The 18717-nt window shown below is 42.2% G+C and overlaps 1 protein-coding gene across 2 annotated transcripts in view; it reads right to left on the bottom strand.

Annotated features, from left to right (window-relative positions):
- The window catches only part of MOK (MOK protein kinase), a 133050-nt gene that overhangs the window by 15512 nt on the left and 98821 nt on the right, over window positions 1–18717 (bottom strand). For both annotated transcript variants that reach the window (XM_033952403.1, XM_033952402.1), the window contains exon 10: window positions 497–605. In XM_033952403.1, the coding sequence (XP_033808294.1) occupies window positions 497–605 (109 nt within the window). The remainder of the gene's footprint in view (window positions 1–496; window positions 606–18717) is intronic.

Here is an 18717-nt window from a genome sequence, read left to right as displayed (position 1 = left end):
TCCACCCGATGCTCAAGGCCTAAACACTCTAAATACCAACTATGAGGATCAGCGATAGAAACAGGCCGCTGACACCTACAGTGCTTTTTAAAGCCCGTTAACGATTTCAACAAAGACAGAAAAATGGCTTCAGTGAAATTAAACTCAATTTTGGCCCAAAAGAAAGCCCCGAAGGCTAAAGCCAACGAGAAAAGAAAAAATTTGCTCGAGTACTGGCTAATTGGGATTCTATTGTAGTTTTTCATACAACTCCTATAACTATAATTGTACCTAAATAGTCCACCTCAACATAACTACTTAATACTCAAAGACCCATACAACATCTTGCACTTGTAACACAATTATACTAATTGTACAGCTCAAGTCTCCATTTTCAGGCCAATGTTTTTCATTGGTTAAATATTTTTATATGTATTACTACCTGCCATATATATATTAGCCTTATTACAAAGAGAATATGATTTTATTTTTATGTAACTCTTACTTTGACAGTTACCTGCTTTTGGGTGTGCCGTGCAACATTCCATAAATAGTTTGTTCCAACTGTCCCTGAAGTTTCTGCTCCTCCTGTTTTTCGATGAACAGTTGTTTTCTTCTCTTGTACCCTGAGAGAAAAACAGTCAGAGAATACTCTCCAAGCCAGTTACACAGCCAAATATTGAGTGGAGCAGAATTGTAAATTCAGTTCAAGTTAATTTATGTTTTATTTTTTACACAATATCTTGCTGACTCCAGTATCTTTTAGTGGAATATTCAAAGGTCATTCACTTTTCTTTCCCAAAGCCCCCTTTAGTTGGCGTGACTGAATATATAGAAAGATTAAGTTTTTACCTCGATAATCTTCTTTCTTGTAGATCAGTGTATCACAAACTGTATATCAAGGCACACTAATGTGCCTCGAGATGCTGGGACTGACTGACTATCTACAAGTCGTGCCTCTCGCAGCGAGAAGCACATCCTGTAGGCAATCAGCTGGCACCAGCTCCTCTCCTTCTCTCCGTGCATCTCCCCTGCCAGAATCCCCACATTGGCAGCTCAGGGCCCATCTGTAGAACCTTTGTGCATGTGCGGACGTTGATGCAATGACATCACGCATCTGCATGATGTCATTACGTTGACGTCCGCACACGTCCGGATGCCACGAGATGTGGTCACTATGTTTAGTGTGCTGCAGCTCAACAAAGTTTGCAAGACACTATTGTAGATGTGTCTAGTTAGGGTTACCAAATGTATAAGTATAAGATGGTCAGTTAGAAAAATTTATCAAACAAATAAGTTTTTAACTGCTTTCTAAAATTCATATACAAGGCAGAATTAAAATAGTTGACGGAGAACAGAATCCCAGGTAGCTGCTTGATATGAAAGCAGTCTGTTATGAAATCTTTTGTAATGTCATCCCCTGGCTGATGGAAAATGGAACATTGTTGAAATATGTAGAGTGTCAAAAACTAGAAAAGTTAAAATGATCCACTAAATACCCTGGAGCCATACCATGCACCACTTTATAGCATAGACATCCAACCTTAAACAACACCCTTGCCACAATGGGAAGGCAATGCAGCTCTCTATAATATGGGATTATATGATCTGCCTTTTTTAATCTAAAGATTACGCATACCGTGATATTTTGTATCTGCAGGCGATAGTAATTTTTTTGAAGACCCCCTCAAATATACAATGTTACAGTAATCCAATAATCCCAAAACAAGTGATTGGACAAGTAGTCTAAATGACCAATTGTCAAAATAAGGTCTGATGGTGTGAAGCTTCCATAACATGAAATACTACTTTCTGACTTGTGCAGTCACTGAAAAATTTCTATCCAAGTATCCTAATGGTTGAAACAAATGGGAAAGTTATTCCATTTAAAGTCTAGTTTTCCTCATTGCATTTGAATGGAGAAGCTAGGAAAAATCTGGTTTTCTCTGAATTTAGTTTGAGTTTATAATCCTTCATCTACTCCTCCACCGTCGCTATTATTGATGATAATGTTTGTAAAATATTTGAGATGTGAGAATGTAATGGAAGTACGATAGTTATGTCATCAGCGTAGCTGTACAATTTTAATCTGTAATTATATTTTTTTCCCAACAATGCCAAGTAGATGCTAAATAGTGACAGGGAGAGAGGGGAACTCCACAAGGGTTAGCCCATGTTTCTGATAGCTCATTCTGAAAACTTACTTGATAGGTTCAAGAACTGAGAAAACCCTTAAACCAATGCAGCACATTCCCTGAAATGCCTGTCATCCAGACAATCCAGCAGCATTCTATGATCCAGAATTAAATTTTTCCAGAATTCTACTGTTCAACGGCTCCCCCTTCTGCTTCTATTCCTTTCTCTCCTCTCTTCTACCTTCCAAAGTATTTAGATCAATGCTGTCTTGTTAAAATGTTTATTTTATTTTTATTTTTCCTCTAACTCTACTTTTCACTTCTCTATTACCCTCCAGGTACTTTAGTTAGATTGTGAGCCTTCGGGACAGTAAGGGAATTTTTCAAGTACCTTTCTTATTTCTAATCTTAATGTATATTTTCTGTAAACCGCTTAGAACCTAACGGATGTAGCGGTATATAAGAAATAAATTACATTACATTACATCCACTAAATCAAGTTGTATTATGATTGTTCTTGAACCAACTGTAAACAAAGAGAACAAGTAATCTAGTAAAGATGCCAATACAGTCTCCGTACGATGTTGAGAATGGAAACCTGATTGAGAAGTATGCAAAAATGAAAATTTATCTAGATTTTCTGTAATTGTATATTAATTAAGCCTTCCAGTAATTTAACAAAGAAAAGTATAGAAGCAATTGGTCTATAGTTAAGACGGTGATGTAAATTTTTTCTTTCTGATTTTTTACAATTGGGGCGATTATTATATGCCCCCAGGTTGATGGAAACTCTCCATTGGCTAACATAGTGTTCAACCATTCAAAAATATGTTTTTGAAAGAATAAAGGAGATGCCTTAAGAACACTGGGAGGACATGGATCCAAAAAACAATGCGAGTCTGCATATTTATTGCAGAGTCAAAAACTGATTCCAGTCTGGACTCTCAAAAGCATTCTACTGCTCAAAAACTTCTACTGCTGAACTTATTACTTCAGATTCAATTATTATAAGACTGTATGAGTTACGTGGCCCTTGACATGAGTTTTTCAGATTGGTTATTGTGATGGGGTGTATGTCCCATCACGTGAGAGAGTACTTTCTCGAGAGGGAGGGCTACACCAGAGTGTACCCTTCCCCAGAGTTTCCTTAAGGATAGGCAATAGGTAACCAGGGTTAAACAGGGAATAGCCGGGTCATTCTAGTTCCTAATGGGGTGGTTCTAGTCATAGTAGAAGACTAGGTGGGTGGTGTTAGGAACCAGCTGCCCTTATTTCCATGGGGTATTGTGTTGCCCAATAGTAAAGACTGGATGACCTTGCCATTGGACTTAAATAACTAATTTGCATCCTAATTTGCATAAGAAGTGAATTGCAGAGAAAAGGGGTGATTTATAGAGAAAAGAGACTCCTAAAGCCTTAAACTGGACTCCTGATAGGGAGAGGAGTTTTAGCTTGGACCACCTCAATCCTTAGGGGACATTTTGAGGGGGGGGGTCAAGAGGGACTTCACCATGAACTGAAAGGGGGGTTGACTGATGGTAATCATTGTTACGTAATTCTCTCGGTAATGTCCAGATCTCTTCTAATTTGTAATCCGCCTAGAACCGCAAGGCACAGGCGGAATAGAAATCACTAATGTAATGTAATGTAATTCCCAGAAGAAAGAAACATAGTTAAAGTTCTTGGAAACAAGAGCTCCAGGGCGACTCTCGCAGGGAGAAATGCTGGCTTAGTGCCTAACGCTCAGTAAGCCCACAATCTTCTCTGAGCATCTAAGCTCAGGATAGCTAGAACACTCAGCCTACACCCTCGTTAGGCGGTGGAAGGACACTCGGCCTACATCCTTGGTAGGTGGTGAATGGACACTTGGCCCACAGCCTCAGGAGGGTGGTGGAATGACACTTGGCCCACAGCCTTGGGTAGGCGTGGCCAGGGGTGTGACAGTTCTCATAGTACAGAAATATTGTGCTAACTAGTCTGCAGTTGGAGGGTCATCTTGTGCTGCACGTCCTATTGTAGAAATGTCAAAAACTGAAAGCACCATTTTAAAAAGGTCCTTTGTATTAATTGTATTAGTTCCTATTTTGGCTGAATAGAAATTTTTTCATTTTTCCTTTATCATTTGTTTATAATTATACATTTCCTTTCTCCATATAGCCTGATCTTCCTCTCGTCTGGTTTTATGCCATATTCTTTCCAATTTTCTCAATGATCTTTTACATCCTCGCAACTCTTCATCATACCACTTATTTAGCTTTTTATTTTTACTTTTTTTACACAGAGGCATTTATGTGCTATTTTGATACTTAAATTTTCCCAATGATAATAGGTCGCAGGAGTAGTAATTTCACTTTCTAAATTATATTGTGTCCAGAAATTAGTTGGATCGACAAAACCTCTTGATAAGAACTTAGTATTGGATTGTAGATTAGTTTTATATTTGATTTTGTGCCAGTCTAAAAACTACATTTTAAATGATCTGACCATATTATAACATCCCGCAAATTTTGCATCATATATATATTTTTTTGATTGCTCAAGTCTTTGAAGAAAAAGTGACCAAATCGAGATGACCCTGCTGACGTGTTTTGGAAAAATTTGGAATTTCGAATTCTAGGGATGATAGAAATTATTTAAAATATATTACTGCTGTATCATTTTCCTTCTCCAAATGCAGATTTATATCACCTAATAGCAAACTATAAGTAGACTGCATAAAATTGTAAAAAATAAATCATAAAAATCCTCTTTCCCATTAAGCCAACAACCAGGTGGATAAATAGAAAAAAAAACAAGTAATAGATTCTTGTAAATTTTGTACAGATATTCGACATGCAAGTATTTCTAGGTTTCTAGTTATCTTAGATTCTAAAATATCAAATTTAAAAAATGTCTCTTAAAATTATCGCCACGCTTCCCCCCTCATGTTCTCTCTACATAGTGGAACAATTCTATAGCCTTTAAAAAAAAAATTCTTTATCATTATATATATATATATATATATATATATATATATATATATATATATATATATATATATATATATATATATATAAATGCACATCATATATATATCAAAGAAGAAAAAGGAAGATCTTCCACAATTTTAGAAGAAACAAAAACACATGGATCAACTTGTCCATACATAATTAACAATACTCAATCTCTATTTACTCCACATTCTGGGAGAGACAATTCACATATCAGAGAGATCAATTATAAAAGAAATAAAACATAGGAAATTTAGTAGTGTTACATCTTCAAACTATTTAAGGGTATCCTAAATTTTTAGAGATATTGGATATGGTTATTCCCTTTCCTTCAAGAAAAAATTGTAATTGAGAGGGCTCAAAAAATATATAGGAATTTTGATCCAAAAGGATCTTACATTTTTACAAGGATATCTCAATTGAAATTTGGCTCCCAGTGAAATTACAAGCTGTTTCAATTCAAGAAACCTTTTCTATCTGATTTGAGTTGATTTTGAGATGTCTGGAAACATGCTGATCTTACTGTCCAGAAAGGTCACTTCTTTTAGCCTAAAAAAACAGCCTAACATAGTAGATGACGGCAGATAAAGACCCGAATGGTCCATCCAGTCTGCCCAACCTGATTCAATTTAAATTTTTTTTTTTTTTAATTTTTTCTTCTTAGTTATTTCTGGGCAAGAATCCAAAGCTTTACCCAGTGCTATGCTTGGGTTCCAACTGCCGAAATCTCTGTTAAGACTTACTCCAGCCCATCTACACTCTCCCAGCCATTGAAGCCCTCCCCTGCCCATCCTCCACCAAACGGCCATACACAGACACAGACCATGCAAGTCTGCCCAGTAACTGGCCTAGTTCAATATTTAATATTATTTTCTGATTCTAAATCTTCTGTGTTCATCCCACGCTTCTTTGAACTCAGTCACAGTTTTACTCTCCACCACCTCTCTCGGGAGCACATTCCAGGCATCCACCACCCTCTCCGTAAAGTAGAATTTCCTAACATTGCCCCTGAATCTACCACCCCTCAACCTCAAATTATGTCCTCTGGTTTTACCATTTTCCTTTCTCTGGAAAAGATTTTGTTCTACGTTAATACCCTTCAAGTATTTGAACGTCTGAATCATATCTCCCCTGTCTCTCCTTTCCTCTAGGGCAGGGGTGCCCACACTTTTTGGGCTTGCGAGCTACTTTTTAAATGACCAAGTCAAAATGATCTACCAACAATAAAATTTTTAAAAAACACAAAGCACACTGTACGCATAGAAAATGTTAATCATCATTCCTATTCCAGGGTTTTTCAAAGAGGTCAAAGCAGATGACTCTAAGCACTATCACCTCAGTAACAACCATACAAAAATAGACAAATATACCCCCTCCCTTTTTACTAAACCACGATAGCAGTTTTTAGCGCAGGGAGCTGCGCTGAATGCCCAGCGCTGCTCTCGACACTCATAGGCTCCCTGCGCTAAAAACCTATATTGCGGTTTAGTAAAAGGGGACCTTAGTGTAAAATATAGACAGCAGATATAAATTCAGACACATTTTGATCACTAAAATTAAAATAAAATCATTTTCCCTACCTTGTCTGGTGATTTCATGAGTCTCTGGTTGCACTTTCTTCTTCTGACTGTGCATACAATCTTTCTTCCCTTCTTTTAGCCTGTATGCTTCCTCTCCTCCAGACCTCATTCCTTCCCCCAACTTTTCCTTCCTCTTCCCTGCCCTTTCTTTTTCTCTGCCTCCCTTTCATTTTTTTCTGTTTCTCTTCTTTCCTTCTGTATCCCTGCCTGCCCTTTTTCTTTCTTTCTCCCTGCCCTCCCCCAAGCCACTGCCACTGCCATTACCATCGGGGACCAGGACCCAAACACCACCAATAACAGGCCCCAAGCTCTCCCTGCTTCGGCCAACCAGCATTCCTCTCCCCGACGTCAATTCTGCCGTCGGGAAGAGGAAGGCTGATCAGCCCAAGATCGTGATCAACCTATTGGGGGAAATGCTGCCGGGTCCTGCCTTCGCGGAAACAGAAAGTTGGCAGGACCCGGCAGGAAGAAGAACAAATGCTTCACTAACCTGTCTCCCGCATTAGCCCGTACCGAATGCTTGCTTCAGGGCTCTCAATATGTGCGTGCCGGCTTCCCTTCTCCCCCCCCCCCCCCCGGACATAACTTCCGGTTTCGGAGGGAAGAGAAGAGAAGCCGGCACGCACACGTTAGAGCCCGGAGCATAAGTTCGCTATGGGCTGAAATCTCCAAGCCAGTTTTTTGGGTTTTTTTTTAATGTTCAGCAGCGGCAGATGACAGCTGGGCGGACCGCCCAGCTAAAAGGCCCTAGGGAGAACACTGGAGAGGAAGGCTGATCGGCCCATAGATCAGGACGGCAACACGAGTCTATCATGGAGCCCGGGATGGGCTCCGCGATCGACTCGAGTTGCCTTCCTGAGCTACTGGTCGATCGCGATCGACGCGTTGGGCACCCCTGCTCTAGGGTATACATATTCAGGGCTTCCAGTCTCTCCTCATACGTCTTCTGGCGCAAGCCTCCTATCATTTTCGTTGCCCTCCTCTGGACCGCCTCAAGTCTTCTTACGTCTTTCGCCAGATACGGTCTCCAAAACTGAACACAGTACTCCAAGTGGGGCCTCACCAATGACCTGTACAGGGGCATCAACACCTTCTTCCTTCTACTGACTACGCCTCTCTTTATACAGCCCAGCATCCTTCTGGCAGCAGCCACTGCCTTGTCACATTGTTTTTTCGCCTTTAGATCTTCGGACACTATAACCCCAAGGTCCCTCTCCCCGTCCGTGCATATCAGCTTCTCTCCTCCCAGCATATACGGTTCCTTCCTATTATTAATCCCCAAATGCATTACTCTGCATTTCTTTGCATTGAATTTAAGTTGCCAGTCATTAGACCATTCCTCTAACTTTTGCAGATCCTTTTTCATATTTTCCACTCCCTCTTCGGTGTCTACTCTGTTACAAATCTTGGTATCATCTGCAAAAAGGCACACTTTTCCTTCTAACCCTTCAGCAATGTCACTCACAAACATATTGAACAGGATTGGCCCCAGCACCGAACTCTGAGGGACTCCACTAGTCACCTTTCCTTCCTTCGAGCGACTTCCATTAACCACCACCCTCTTGTGTCTGTCCGACAGCCAGTTTCTGACCCAGTTCACCACTTTGGGTCCTAACTTCAGCCCTTCAAGTTTGTTCAACAGCCTCCTATGAGGAACTGTATCAAAAGCTTTGCTGAAATCCAAGTAAATTACATCTAGCATATGTCCTTGATCCAGCTCTCTGGTCATCCAATCAAAAAATTCAATCAGGTTCGTTTGGCACGATTTACCTTTTGTAAAGCCATGTTGCCTCGGATCCTGTAACCCATTAGATTCAAGGAAGTACACTATCCTTTCTTTCAGCAACACTTCCATTATTTTTCCAACAACTGAAGTGAGGCTCACCGGCCTGTAGTTTCCTGCTTCATCCATGTGACCACTTTTATGAATAGGGACCACATCTGCTCTCCTCCAATCCCCAGGAATCACTCCCGACTCCAGAGATTTGTTGAACAAGTCTTTAATAGGACTCGCCAGAACCTCTCTGAGCTCCCTTAGTATCCTGGGATGGATCCTGTCTGGTCCCATCGCTTTGTCCACCTTCAGTTTTTCAAGTTGCTCATAAACACCCTCCTCCGTGAACGGCGCAGAATCTACTCCATTTTTTCATGTAACTTTGCCAGACAATCTCGGTCCTTCTCCAGGATTTTCTTTTGTGAACACAGAACAGAAGTAATTGTTTAGCACATTTGCTTTCTCCTCATCACTCTCCACATATTTGTTCCCAGCATCTTTTAGCCTAGCAATTCCATTTTTTATCTTCCTCCTTTCACTAATATATCTGAAAAAATTTTTATCTCCCTTTTTTACATTTTTAGCCATTTGTTCTTCCTCCTGTGCCTTCGCCAAACGTATCTCTCTCTTGGCTTCTTTCAGTTTCATCCTGTAGTCCTTTCTGCTCTCCTCTTCTTGGGTTTTTTTACATTTCATGAACGCCAACTCTTTCGCCTTTATTTTCTCAGCCTAAGAAGTGCCTCTTTGTCTTGTTGAAAGACAAACATCACCACAAGTGTAGAACGACATATAACTTCTTCCCCTGAAGTTTCCAGGACTTCTGTTAGATTCAAAAGACTAGGAAGTTCGGGAGAGACGACTGGCTGAAGCTTTCTGTTTGGATGCTGGCAAGAAATATATTCTTTGTAAAGGAGGAAGTCCGGTCTCCGGGTATTTAAATATTTCTTTAAAAAACTTATAGAATAAGTCTTTAGGAGATACTGTTAGCACTTTAGGAAAATTGAGAATTCTAAGATTCATCATTTTCATATAATTTTTGAAATTTTCCGTTTTCCTGGAAAACAATAGTCTATCCTGCATTAAAGTAGATTGAGAGGCTTGTAAAGTTTGAACTCGCTGATCAAAATTATTAACTTTTTGTCCCTGAGTCTTCATTTCCTCCTGAAGTTTATCCAATCTCTGTCCTTGAATATTTACCAGTGGTAAGGTTCCTGCACATAGTTTATATAAAGAGTCTAATGCTGTCCAAATAGACTCCAAAGTAATTTCAGCAGGTCTTACCAGAGGAAGGAATGTCCTTCACTCGCTGAAAATTCAGCTACCTGCTCTGGAAATGCTGTTCCCGCTGAGGTAACCTGAGGAGTCGGTAAGCCCTCCGGCTCCATTAGTGACGCTGCCCGTCCCTGTGGAGCCGCCGCTATCCCCCAGTCTCGTGGTTGCAGAGGAGGCACAGGTCCCGCGGGACTGAGTGAAACTTCACTCTCGAGTGCCGATATCTCCCTCTGATTCGGCACGGCCAGTTTGCCCTGTGGTGAAGATGTAAGGAATCCCGTTATCACCTTCTGTTTCGTCAAGGATGACCCTGGCTGCCGGGCTGAAGCAGCCACTCTGCCTCGTCTTTTTGGCATCTCACAAGCAAAATTAAGCCCAAAATCGGGCAAGAAAAACACGTCGGCAGAAGAGTACAATGTTGGCGTCCTCACTAGTGCTGATTCAATTCGATTCAGCCTACTGAATTGGTTTTTCGATTCAATTCAATTTTCTTGCCCAATTGGGTGTTTTTTTCAAACATCCTGGTGGGTTTATTTTATAGCCTCTTCACCCCTCTTCACTCCCTTTGCCTTCTCCTAACCACACTGGCGCTATGGTGTAAAAAAAATAAACAAAAAAGACTTTTCCTCTCTCTCTTAAATCCTAGCTCACGTTTGTGGTCTAACACCAGCTCTGGCAGGATACACGTTTCAAATCTGACATATTATAATCACAAAAGGGAAAATAAAATTAGTTTTTCTACCTTTTGTTGCCTGGTCATTATTCAAATCTTGTTGGTCCCAGGCTCTGGTTGTCTTCTGATAACTTGCTTGCCAGGGTCTCTTTCTTTCTCCGTTCTAACCATCCATCTGCCATCTCTGTCCTCCCCTTCCGTTTCCCTTCCCACCCTGGAGATCTGGCATCTTTCTTTTTTTTCGTCTCCATCCACAGATCCACCTTTTCTTAACTACCCTTTCATCCAGCATCTCTCCCTCCTTCCCCACCACCTCAGGGTCCACCATCTCTCCCTTTCTTTTTCCAACTACCCTCCCATCCAGTATCTCTATCCCCCCTCCATACCATCCCTTGTGTCTAACTTCTCTCCCTTTCTGTTCCTTCCCTTCCTAAATCCCATTGTCCATCATCTCTCTCCTCTATTTTTAGACCCATTATTTCTTCCCCCCCAAAGTCCAGCATATGCACATCTCTTTGAACCCTCCCTTCCTTCCCTCCATGTACTTCTACACCAGGGCCCCCCTCCGCTGAAGGTCTGCACCTCTCCCTGAAGGCCCGTACCCCCATCCCTGAAGGCCTGTCCCCCCCCTTGAAGGCCTGCCTGTCCCCCCTGAAGGCCTATGCCACCATCCCTGGCCTGTCCTCCCTTTGAAGACATGTCCCCCCCTTGAAGGCCTATCCCCCCCGAAGGCTTGTCCCCCCCTGAAGGCCTGTCCCCCCTTTGAAGACCTGTCCTCCCCTTGAAGGCCTCCTGTCCTCCCCCTTGAAGGCCTATCCCACCCACTGAAGGACTGCCCCCTCCCAGGAAGGCCTCCATGTTCCCCCCCCCCCCCCCGGGAAGGCCTCCGTATTCCCTCTGGCCTCCCCGCAGCGTTTACCTTATAGCTGCAGCCTGCAATGAAGATCGTGGTTACAGCGTCTTTACTAAGTGCTTTCAGCTCTTTCCTCTGCTGTAGTCCCGCCCCTCGTTTGATGTCAGAGGCAGGATCGGGCGGAGGAAAGAGCTAAAAGCACTTAGTAAAGACGCTGTAACCGTGATCTTCATTGCAGGCTGCAGCTATAAGGTAAACGCTGCGGGGAGGCCAGAGGGAACACGGAGGCCTTCCCGCGGGGGGGGGGGGGCATGCCTTCAGGGGGTGCGATGTCCTTTGAAGAGGCCAGGGGGGGAAGCTGACAGCAGCACTTCCCAACTGACTCTCCCACCTGACCTCTAAAGCAGATGTGGCAGTGGATGGCCAGCAAGAGCAGCGCTGTCGCTCCTGCTTTAGGGGGCGAAGGGGAGGGTCTGAATCGGGAAGCCGATTTTTTTTAAATTTAAATCGATTTGAATCGATTCACCCGAAGTGAATCGGTGAACCGATTCGAATCGTGAATTGGGCAGCACTAGTCTAGTCCTCATTACACCGCAGCCATCTTGTCTCTCAATTCTATAGCCTTTTGATACTAAATCATCTATTACTGGGTCTGTAGAAGACAATAACCATGTCTCTGTTAGAAAAAGGCAGCTCAGGTGTTCTTTTTCCAACCAATCCTGTATCAGTTGAGATTTACTCCTAACAAATCTCAAATTAAGATATGTACATGGCAAGGTGGAATATTCTACAGTACAAGTTCAAGTTCAATTTATTTAATATACTGCAAATATAAAACTAGGAGGTAAATCTAAGTGGTTTATAATAAAAAATTTTAAATCAACAAATTAAAAATTAAATAGGGAAGAAAACAAAAAAGTAAAACAAAACGTCAAAAAAACAAATTGAAAACATGAGGAAAGAGGGAATCAACGGATTACAATAAAAATAAAAAGGTTGGGGAAAGGGATGAACAATATGGTAGGGGAGGAAACAGAGAATTTAGGGATCCTTTTACTAAGGTGCGCTAGCGTTTTTAGCGCACGCAGGATATTACCGCGTGCTACGCGGCTAGATCTAATGCCATCTCAATGCTGGCGTTAGTGTCTAGTGGGCGGGGCAATGTAGTGTGCACTATTCTGCGTGTTAATGCCCTAACGCAGCTTCGTAAAAGGAGCCCTTAGTTCTGCCCACATTTCATAAAGCCAGGAGTGCAACTTTTGAGAGAAGTAGCCATCAAAAAGAAGTAAATTAAGAGCTGAAGGCCAAGAAAAAGTATGCCTTTAATTGTACCTTGAAGGTCACAAATGATTTTTTTGAACGAAGATAAAAAGGCAAAGAATTTCAGAGATCATCCTAATTGGGTGAAGACCCTGTTCAGTGCTGTCAACTGGAGTTCGGTAGGAAGATAAAAAATTCAGATGGTTAATCGTCCTGTACGGTGAATAATGAACAGGGATTGGTATGGAAGAAGATGCCCTGGCTATCCAAAAGTTAGAGCAGATCAAGAGAAGAATTAGATAAAATTGGAACTGACTCAGCTGTCAAGTGTCAGCCCAATCCAAGCATAACAAAAGATACATTCTGCCAACCATGTGGAGATGGTTCTCTTGGTGACAGGAACTCCAAGCCTGTTAGGATCAAATGACAGGAACAGCCGAGTGAAAGTTCTGTGAGGTTTAGTACAATCTAAGTAAAAGCAAGAGCATGTTTACACCAGGGTAAGTATGTGGTATTGGAAAGAAGACAGGAATCATTATTGATTGGTTAAGATGAAATTCTAAGACAATTTTCAGGAGGAATTTGAGATCAGAACATAAGAATAGCCTTACTGGATCAGACCAATGGTCCATCAAGCCAAGTAGCCCGTTCTCATGGTAGCCAATCCAGGTCCCTAGTACCTGGCCAAAACCCAAGGAGTTGCAACATTCCATGCTACCAGATCCAGGGCAAGCAGTGGCTTCCCTCATGTCTTTCTCAATAACAGACTATGGACTTTTCCTCCAGGAAATTGTCCAAACCTTTCTTAAAACCAGCTACGCTATCCACTCTTACCACAACCTCTGGCAATGCATTCCAGAGCTTAACTATTCTCTGAGTGAAAAAATATTTTCTACTATATTTTTAAACTACTAGTTTCAAAAGTATTTCCTTGTAACTTCGAGTGTCCCCTAGTCTTTGTAATTTTTGAGTGAAAAATCGATCCACTTGTACCCGTTCTACTCCACTCAGAATTTTGTAGACTTCAATCATCTCCCCTCAGCTGTCTCTTTTCCAAGCTGAAGAGCCCTACCCTTTTTAATCTTTCCTCATACAAAAGGAATTCCATCCCTTTTAACATCTTGGTTGCTCTTCTTTGAACCTTTCCTAGTTCTGCTATATCTTTCTTGAGATAAGGAGACCAGAATTGAACGTAATACTCCAGATGAGGTTGCACCTTGGAGCGATACAGGGGCATTATAATATTCTTAAGTCTTGTTAACCATCCTAGCTTGCTTTTTGCTTTTTTGGCTGCCGCCACATATTGGACAGAAGGTTTCATTGTACTGTCTACGATGACACCCAGATCCAGATCCTTTTCTTTGGTACTAAGCCCCAAGGTGGATCCTAGCTTTCCGGTAACTATGTTTTGGGTTATTCTTCCTAATGTGCATCACTTTGCATTTGTCCACATTAAATTTCATCTGCCACTTGGACGCCCAGCCTTCCAATTTCCTAAGGTCATAGAAACATAGAAATAGACAGCAGATAAGGGCCACGGCCCATCCAGTCTGCCCACCTCAAAGACCCTCCCCTACCTTTCTTTGTGAATAGATCCCACGTGTCTGTCCCATTTGGCCTTAAAATCAGGCACGCTGCTGGCCTCAATAACCTGAAGTGGGAGACTATTCCAGCGATCAACCACCCTTTCAGTGAAAAAGAATTTCCTCGTGTCCCCATGCAGTTTTCCGCCCCTAATTTTCTACGGATGCCCCCTTGTTGCCGCTGGACCCTTGAAGCAGAAGATATCTTCTTCCATCTCGATGCGGCCCGTGAGATGTTTGAATGTCTCTATCATGTCTCCCCTCTCTCTGCGCTCGAGTGAGTATAGCTGTAATTTATCCAGCCTTTCTTCGTACGGGAGATCCTTGAGTCTCGAGACCATCCGGGTGGCCATTCTCTGGACCGATTCCAGTCTCAGCACATCCTTACAATAATGCGGCCTCCAGAATTGCACACAGTATTCCATGTGGGGCCTCACCATTGACCTATACAATGGCATAATGACTTCCGGCTTATGGCTGACGAAACCCCTCCGTAAGCAACCTATGATTTGTCTTGCCTTGGATGAAATTTGCTCCACTTGATTGGCAACTTTCATGTCCTCACTGACGATCACCCCTAAGTCTCGTTCAGCTACCGTTTTTGTTAGGATCTCTCCATTAAGGGTGTATATCTTACATGGGTTATGGCCGCCCAGGTGCATAACTTTGCATTTTTTGGCATTGAAGCTGAGTTGCCAGTCCCTAGAACAGCGCTCCAGGAGGAGCAGGTCGTGCATCATGTTGTCAGGCATTGAATCTTCGTCCGTTGGGTTGATGCCCACAACATTGCCTAGTTTGGCGTCATCGGCAAATAATGTCATTTTACCTCGCAGTCCTTCTGCTAAGTCACTTATAAAGATGTTGAATAGGTTCGGGCCCAGGACCGAGCCCTGCGGCACCCCACTGATCACCTCCGTCATTTCTGAGGGAGTGCCGTTCACCACCACCCTCTGAAGTCTACCTCCAAGCCAGTTTCCAACCCATTTCGTCAATGTATCGCCCAATCCCATAGAACTCATCTTGCTTAGTAACCTGCAGTGTGGTACGCTATCGAATGCTTTGCTGAAGTCCAGGTACACTATGTCCAGGGACTCCCCTACATCCAGCTTCCCCGTCACCCAGTCAAAGAAGCTGATTAGGTTGGATTGGCATGACCTCCCCTTAGTAAATCCGTGTTGACGGGGGTCTCATAGATTCTCCTCATCTAGGATCGTATCCAATTGATGTTTGATAAGAGTTTCCATTAGTTTGCTCACTATTGATGTGAGACTCACCGGTCTGTAGTTTGCCGTCTCCATCTTGGAGCCTTTCTTGTGGAGTGGAATAACGTTAGCCATCTTCCAGTCCATCGGGACGCTGCCTGTACTGAGGGAGAGGTTGAAAAGTGCGGACAGTGGCTCCGCCAAGACCTCACTCAACTCCCTAAGCACCCTGGGGTGTAGGTTGTCAGGTCCCATCGCCTTGTTAACCTTGAGTTTTGTCAGCTCACCGTAGACACTGCTGGGTGTAAACACTGCAATTTTTCTCAATCCGCATGCGTTTTACAAACTTTGAACAGTTTAGTGTCATCTGCAAATTTAATCACTTCACTCATCGTTCCAATTTCCAGATCATTTATAAATAAGTTAAATAGCACCGGTCCCAGTACAGATCCCTGCGACACTCCACTGTTTACTCTCCTCCATTGATAAAAATGACCATTTAACCCTATCCTCTGTTTTCTATCTGATAACAGAGGGCAGGGTTAAATGGTCATGAGTGCAGAGAACCACCCTATCGTGGTAGAATTTTGTATAAAATGGATGTGGCACAACTGATTGGAGTTCACTGATGGTGTGCAGATGTGAGAAATATGAGAAATACTACTTTCCAAATGAGATGTTTGAGAGATTTAATTTAATTTAATTTTTATATACCGCTATACCGTGAGGTTCAAAGTGGTTTACAAAAAAGATACATTAAAGATACAATAAATAAAATAAAATAAATAAAGATAGGTACTTGGAAGTTCCCTTACTGTCCTGAAGGCTCACAATCTAGCTAAAGTACCTGAGAAAACAATTTATGAATAGTAAAGATAAAAATATAAAGACAGAGGTAGAGATAGAGATAGATATGAATATTCCAACAAGTATTGAATAAATAAGTTAAGTTAGAATTAAAAATAATAAGTAAAATAAATAAAAAGAGAGATAAAAAATAAGGATAAAGAAAATATAAAATAAAATATATTCCAAAAAGCATTAGGATCTGATGTTAGATGATCATAAAGATTACATGCCAAAGAAAAAAAAACAAACTGGTATACTCCTTGAGGCCTGAGTATGAAACTCAGACCCCTCACAATAATTCAGCACTAAGGTTTCACAGGATGTTATAATTAGTGCCTAAAAGCAGTCTTGACAGTTGACTCCGAGTCAGAGAAAAGCCAAAATGCAGGATAGTCAAATTGGATTGAAGGCTATGCAGACTTGTCACTTAGATCAGAAGTACGGCAAAACCATAAGCAGGCAAGTTGTAAGGATCTGGAGTTCTCTGAAACAGCCGAACAAACGCCACAATCAACTCTGTATCAGCTGCCTTAAACGATCAACTGCTATCAACTTCAGTTCTGATGGCTGTCACCTGGGATCCCGGGATTCCTCCAAAGAACAAGGTGACATCCCAGGCAGGGCAATTGCTTCCTCAGCTGCATATGATGTGAATCCCTCTGAGGCCCCCCTCTCGTTAATAGCATCGTCTGCGAGCCTACTCCGATTCGCCGTCTTCCTCCCCATTGGCACGTCTTCAAATGCCGTGAGACGGAAGTACGCTGTAGTCTGCACACAGATACAAGGAGCCGAAAGCCAGACCTCTCTCATCCACCACGAAAAGAATCAGGACCCAATCCTGCAACTCTCAACCGCCACCATAGAACCAGTCAAGCAGCAGGTAACGGCCCCCTCAGCTGTTGGGCCAGAGCAACTGTCAAACTGGAAATCGGTGAAGTGAGCTTAAAAGAAACAAATTTAAACAAGATTGGAGGTCTCAAATGAAAGTAATAGAGACAGAAACAAAAACCAGTAAAAAAGAAATTCAAAAGAAAATCAATAAGGCAAAATACAACAAAAAGTAGGATAAGGGAGACAGCACAGAGGATGATCTAACTGGCCGCCATCTTGTTGGAATAAAGATAAAGTAGAAAGTATCACATTAAGATGAAGGAGGCTTGATTAGCTGTTTGGTATGATAAAGGTCTTTCATAAATCTGAAAACCAGAGGATGTACTGATAATGGCTTCTTATCCAGCAGTGTATGAAAAACATTGATAGTACTGAGATGAACTCTAACTGAAGTTTTGAGACCAGAGTTACAGAGGTGCAGAAGACAGTCTAGAATAGGGATCTCAAAGTCCCTCCTTGAGGGCCGCAATCCAGTCAGGTTTTCAGGATTTCCCCAATGAATATGCATTGAAAGCAGTGCATGCACATAGATCTCATGCATATTCACTGGGAAAATCCTGAAAACCCGACTGGATTGCGGCCCTCAAGGAGGGACTTTGAGACCCCGAGACCCCTGGTCTAGAACCAATGGAAGAGGACTAGTGATCAGCTGGAGAGAGTTAAGATTACACCAGATTGTGAAACGAGTCCACTTGAAAACAATAGCAGCACCAAGTAGAGGGTTTCCTAGAGGCTTCAATAATGGCTGACACTGGTGTAGAAAGTTGAAATTTGTCTATTGACTGGGAGGGAGATACCATGCTGTGAGAGCTAATGAACGAAGATTGGGATGGAGAAGAGCCCTCGTTCTGTGTGAGCAACGTTGGGAAGCAGTGTGATAGGTTCCCGTAAATTGAATTGTAGGAGGAGAGGGAACCATGGTTAATGAGGCCACTGAGGTGCTATGAGAAATCATGGTGGCCTGTTGGCGAAGTTTGAGTAAAGCCTACCTGAGTAGGGGTACTGAAGGGAAAGCATAAAGAAACTTGTCCTGCCAGTCGGGGAGAAAGCATCAGATTTCAGGCGATTGGAAGTGTAGAGTCTAGAACAGAAGACTGGAAGTTTGTGATTGTGAAGGGAAACAGAGATCCACCTCTGGAGTCTCCCTATCCAAAAACATGTGATGTAAAACAGCTGATTTGAGTGACCACTCATGAGACTGTAGGAGTCCGTTCAACTTGTCTGCTTTCTGTTTTCCTGTTACTTAACCAGCTTTCAGAAATATGTTTTGAGATATTGTCCAGAACCTAATTTGAATTATCTTGTGGGTGGGTGTTTGGAGGCATGTTTTGGATGCCTCCAATTTCAGAGAATCATGGATTAGGAGGGGTGGGCCGGGGGTCCGGTGGGAGGACGGATGGTCAATGATGTTGAAGGCTCTGCTGAGATTCAGTAGCATCAGATGGATATCATTACCTTTATCCATGAGTTTCCAGCAGTCTTCGATGATGGAGAGGACAGTTTCAGTACTGTGGAATTTCCTGAATCCTAATTGGAAGGTGGATAGGGCTCTTTGTCAATGAAGGAATGTAATTGTTTGAGCACTGTTTTTTCCAGGATCTTGGAGATAAAGGATAGGTTGGAGAACAGTCCAAAGTTGCTTTATATGCTAGGGTTGAGTGTGGTTTTTTTTTTTG

Source organism: Geotrypetes seraphini, chromosome 7, assembly GCF_902459505.1.
Source record: "Geotrypetes seraphini chromosome 7, aGeoSer1.1, whole genome shotgun sequence".
Classification (NCBI taxonomy): domain Eukaryota; kingdom Metazoa; phylum Chordata; class Amphibia; order Gymnophiona; family Dermophiidae; genus Geotrypetes; species Geotrypetes seraphini.
This window is presented reverse-complemented; position numbering and strand designations above follow the sequence as displayed.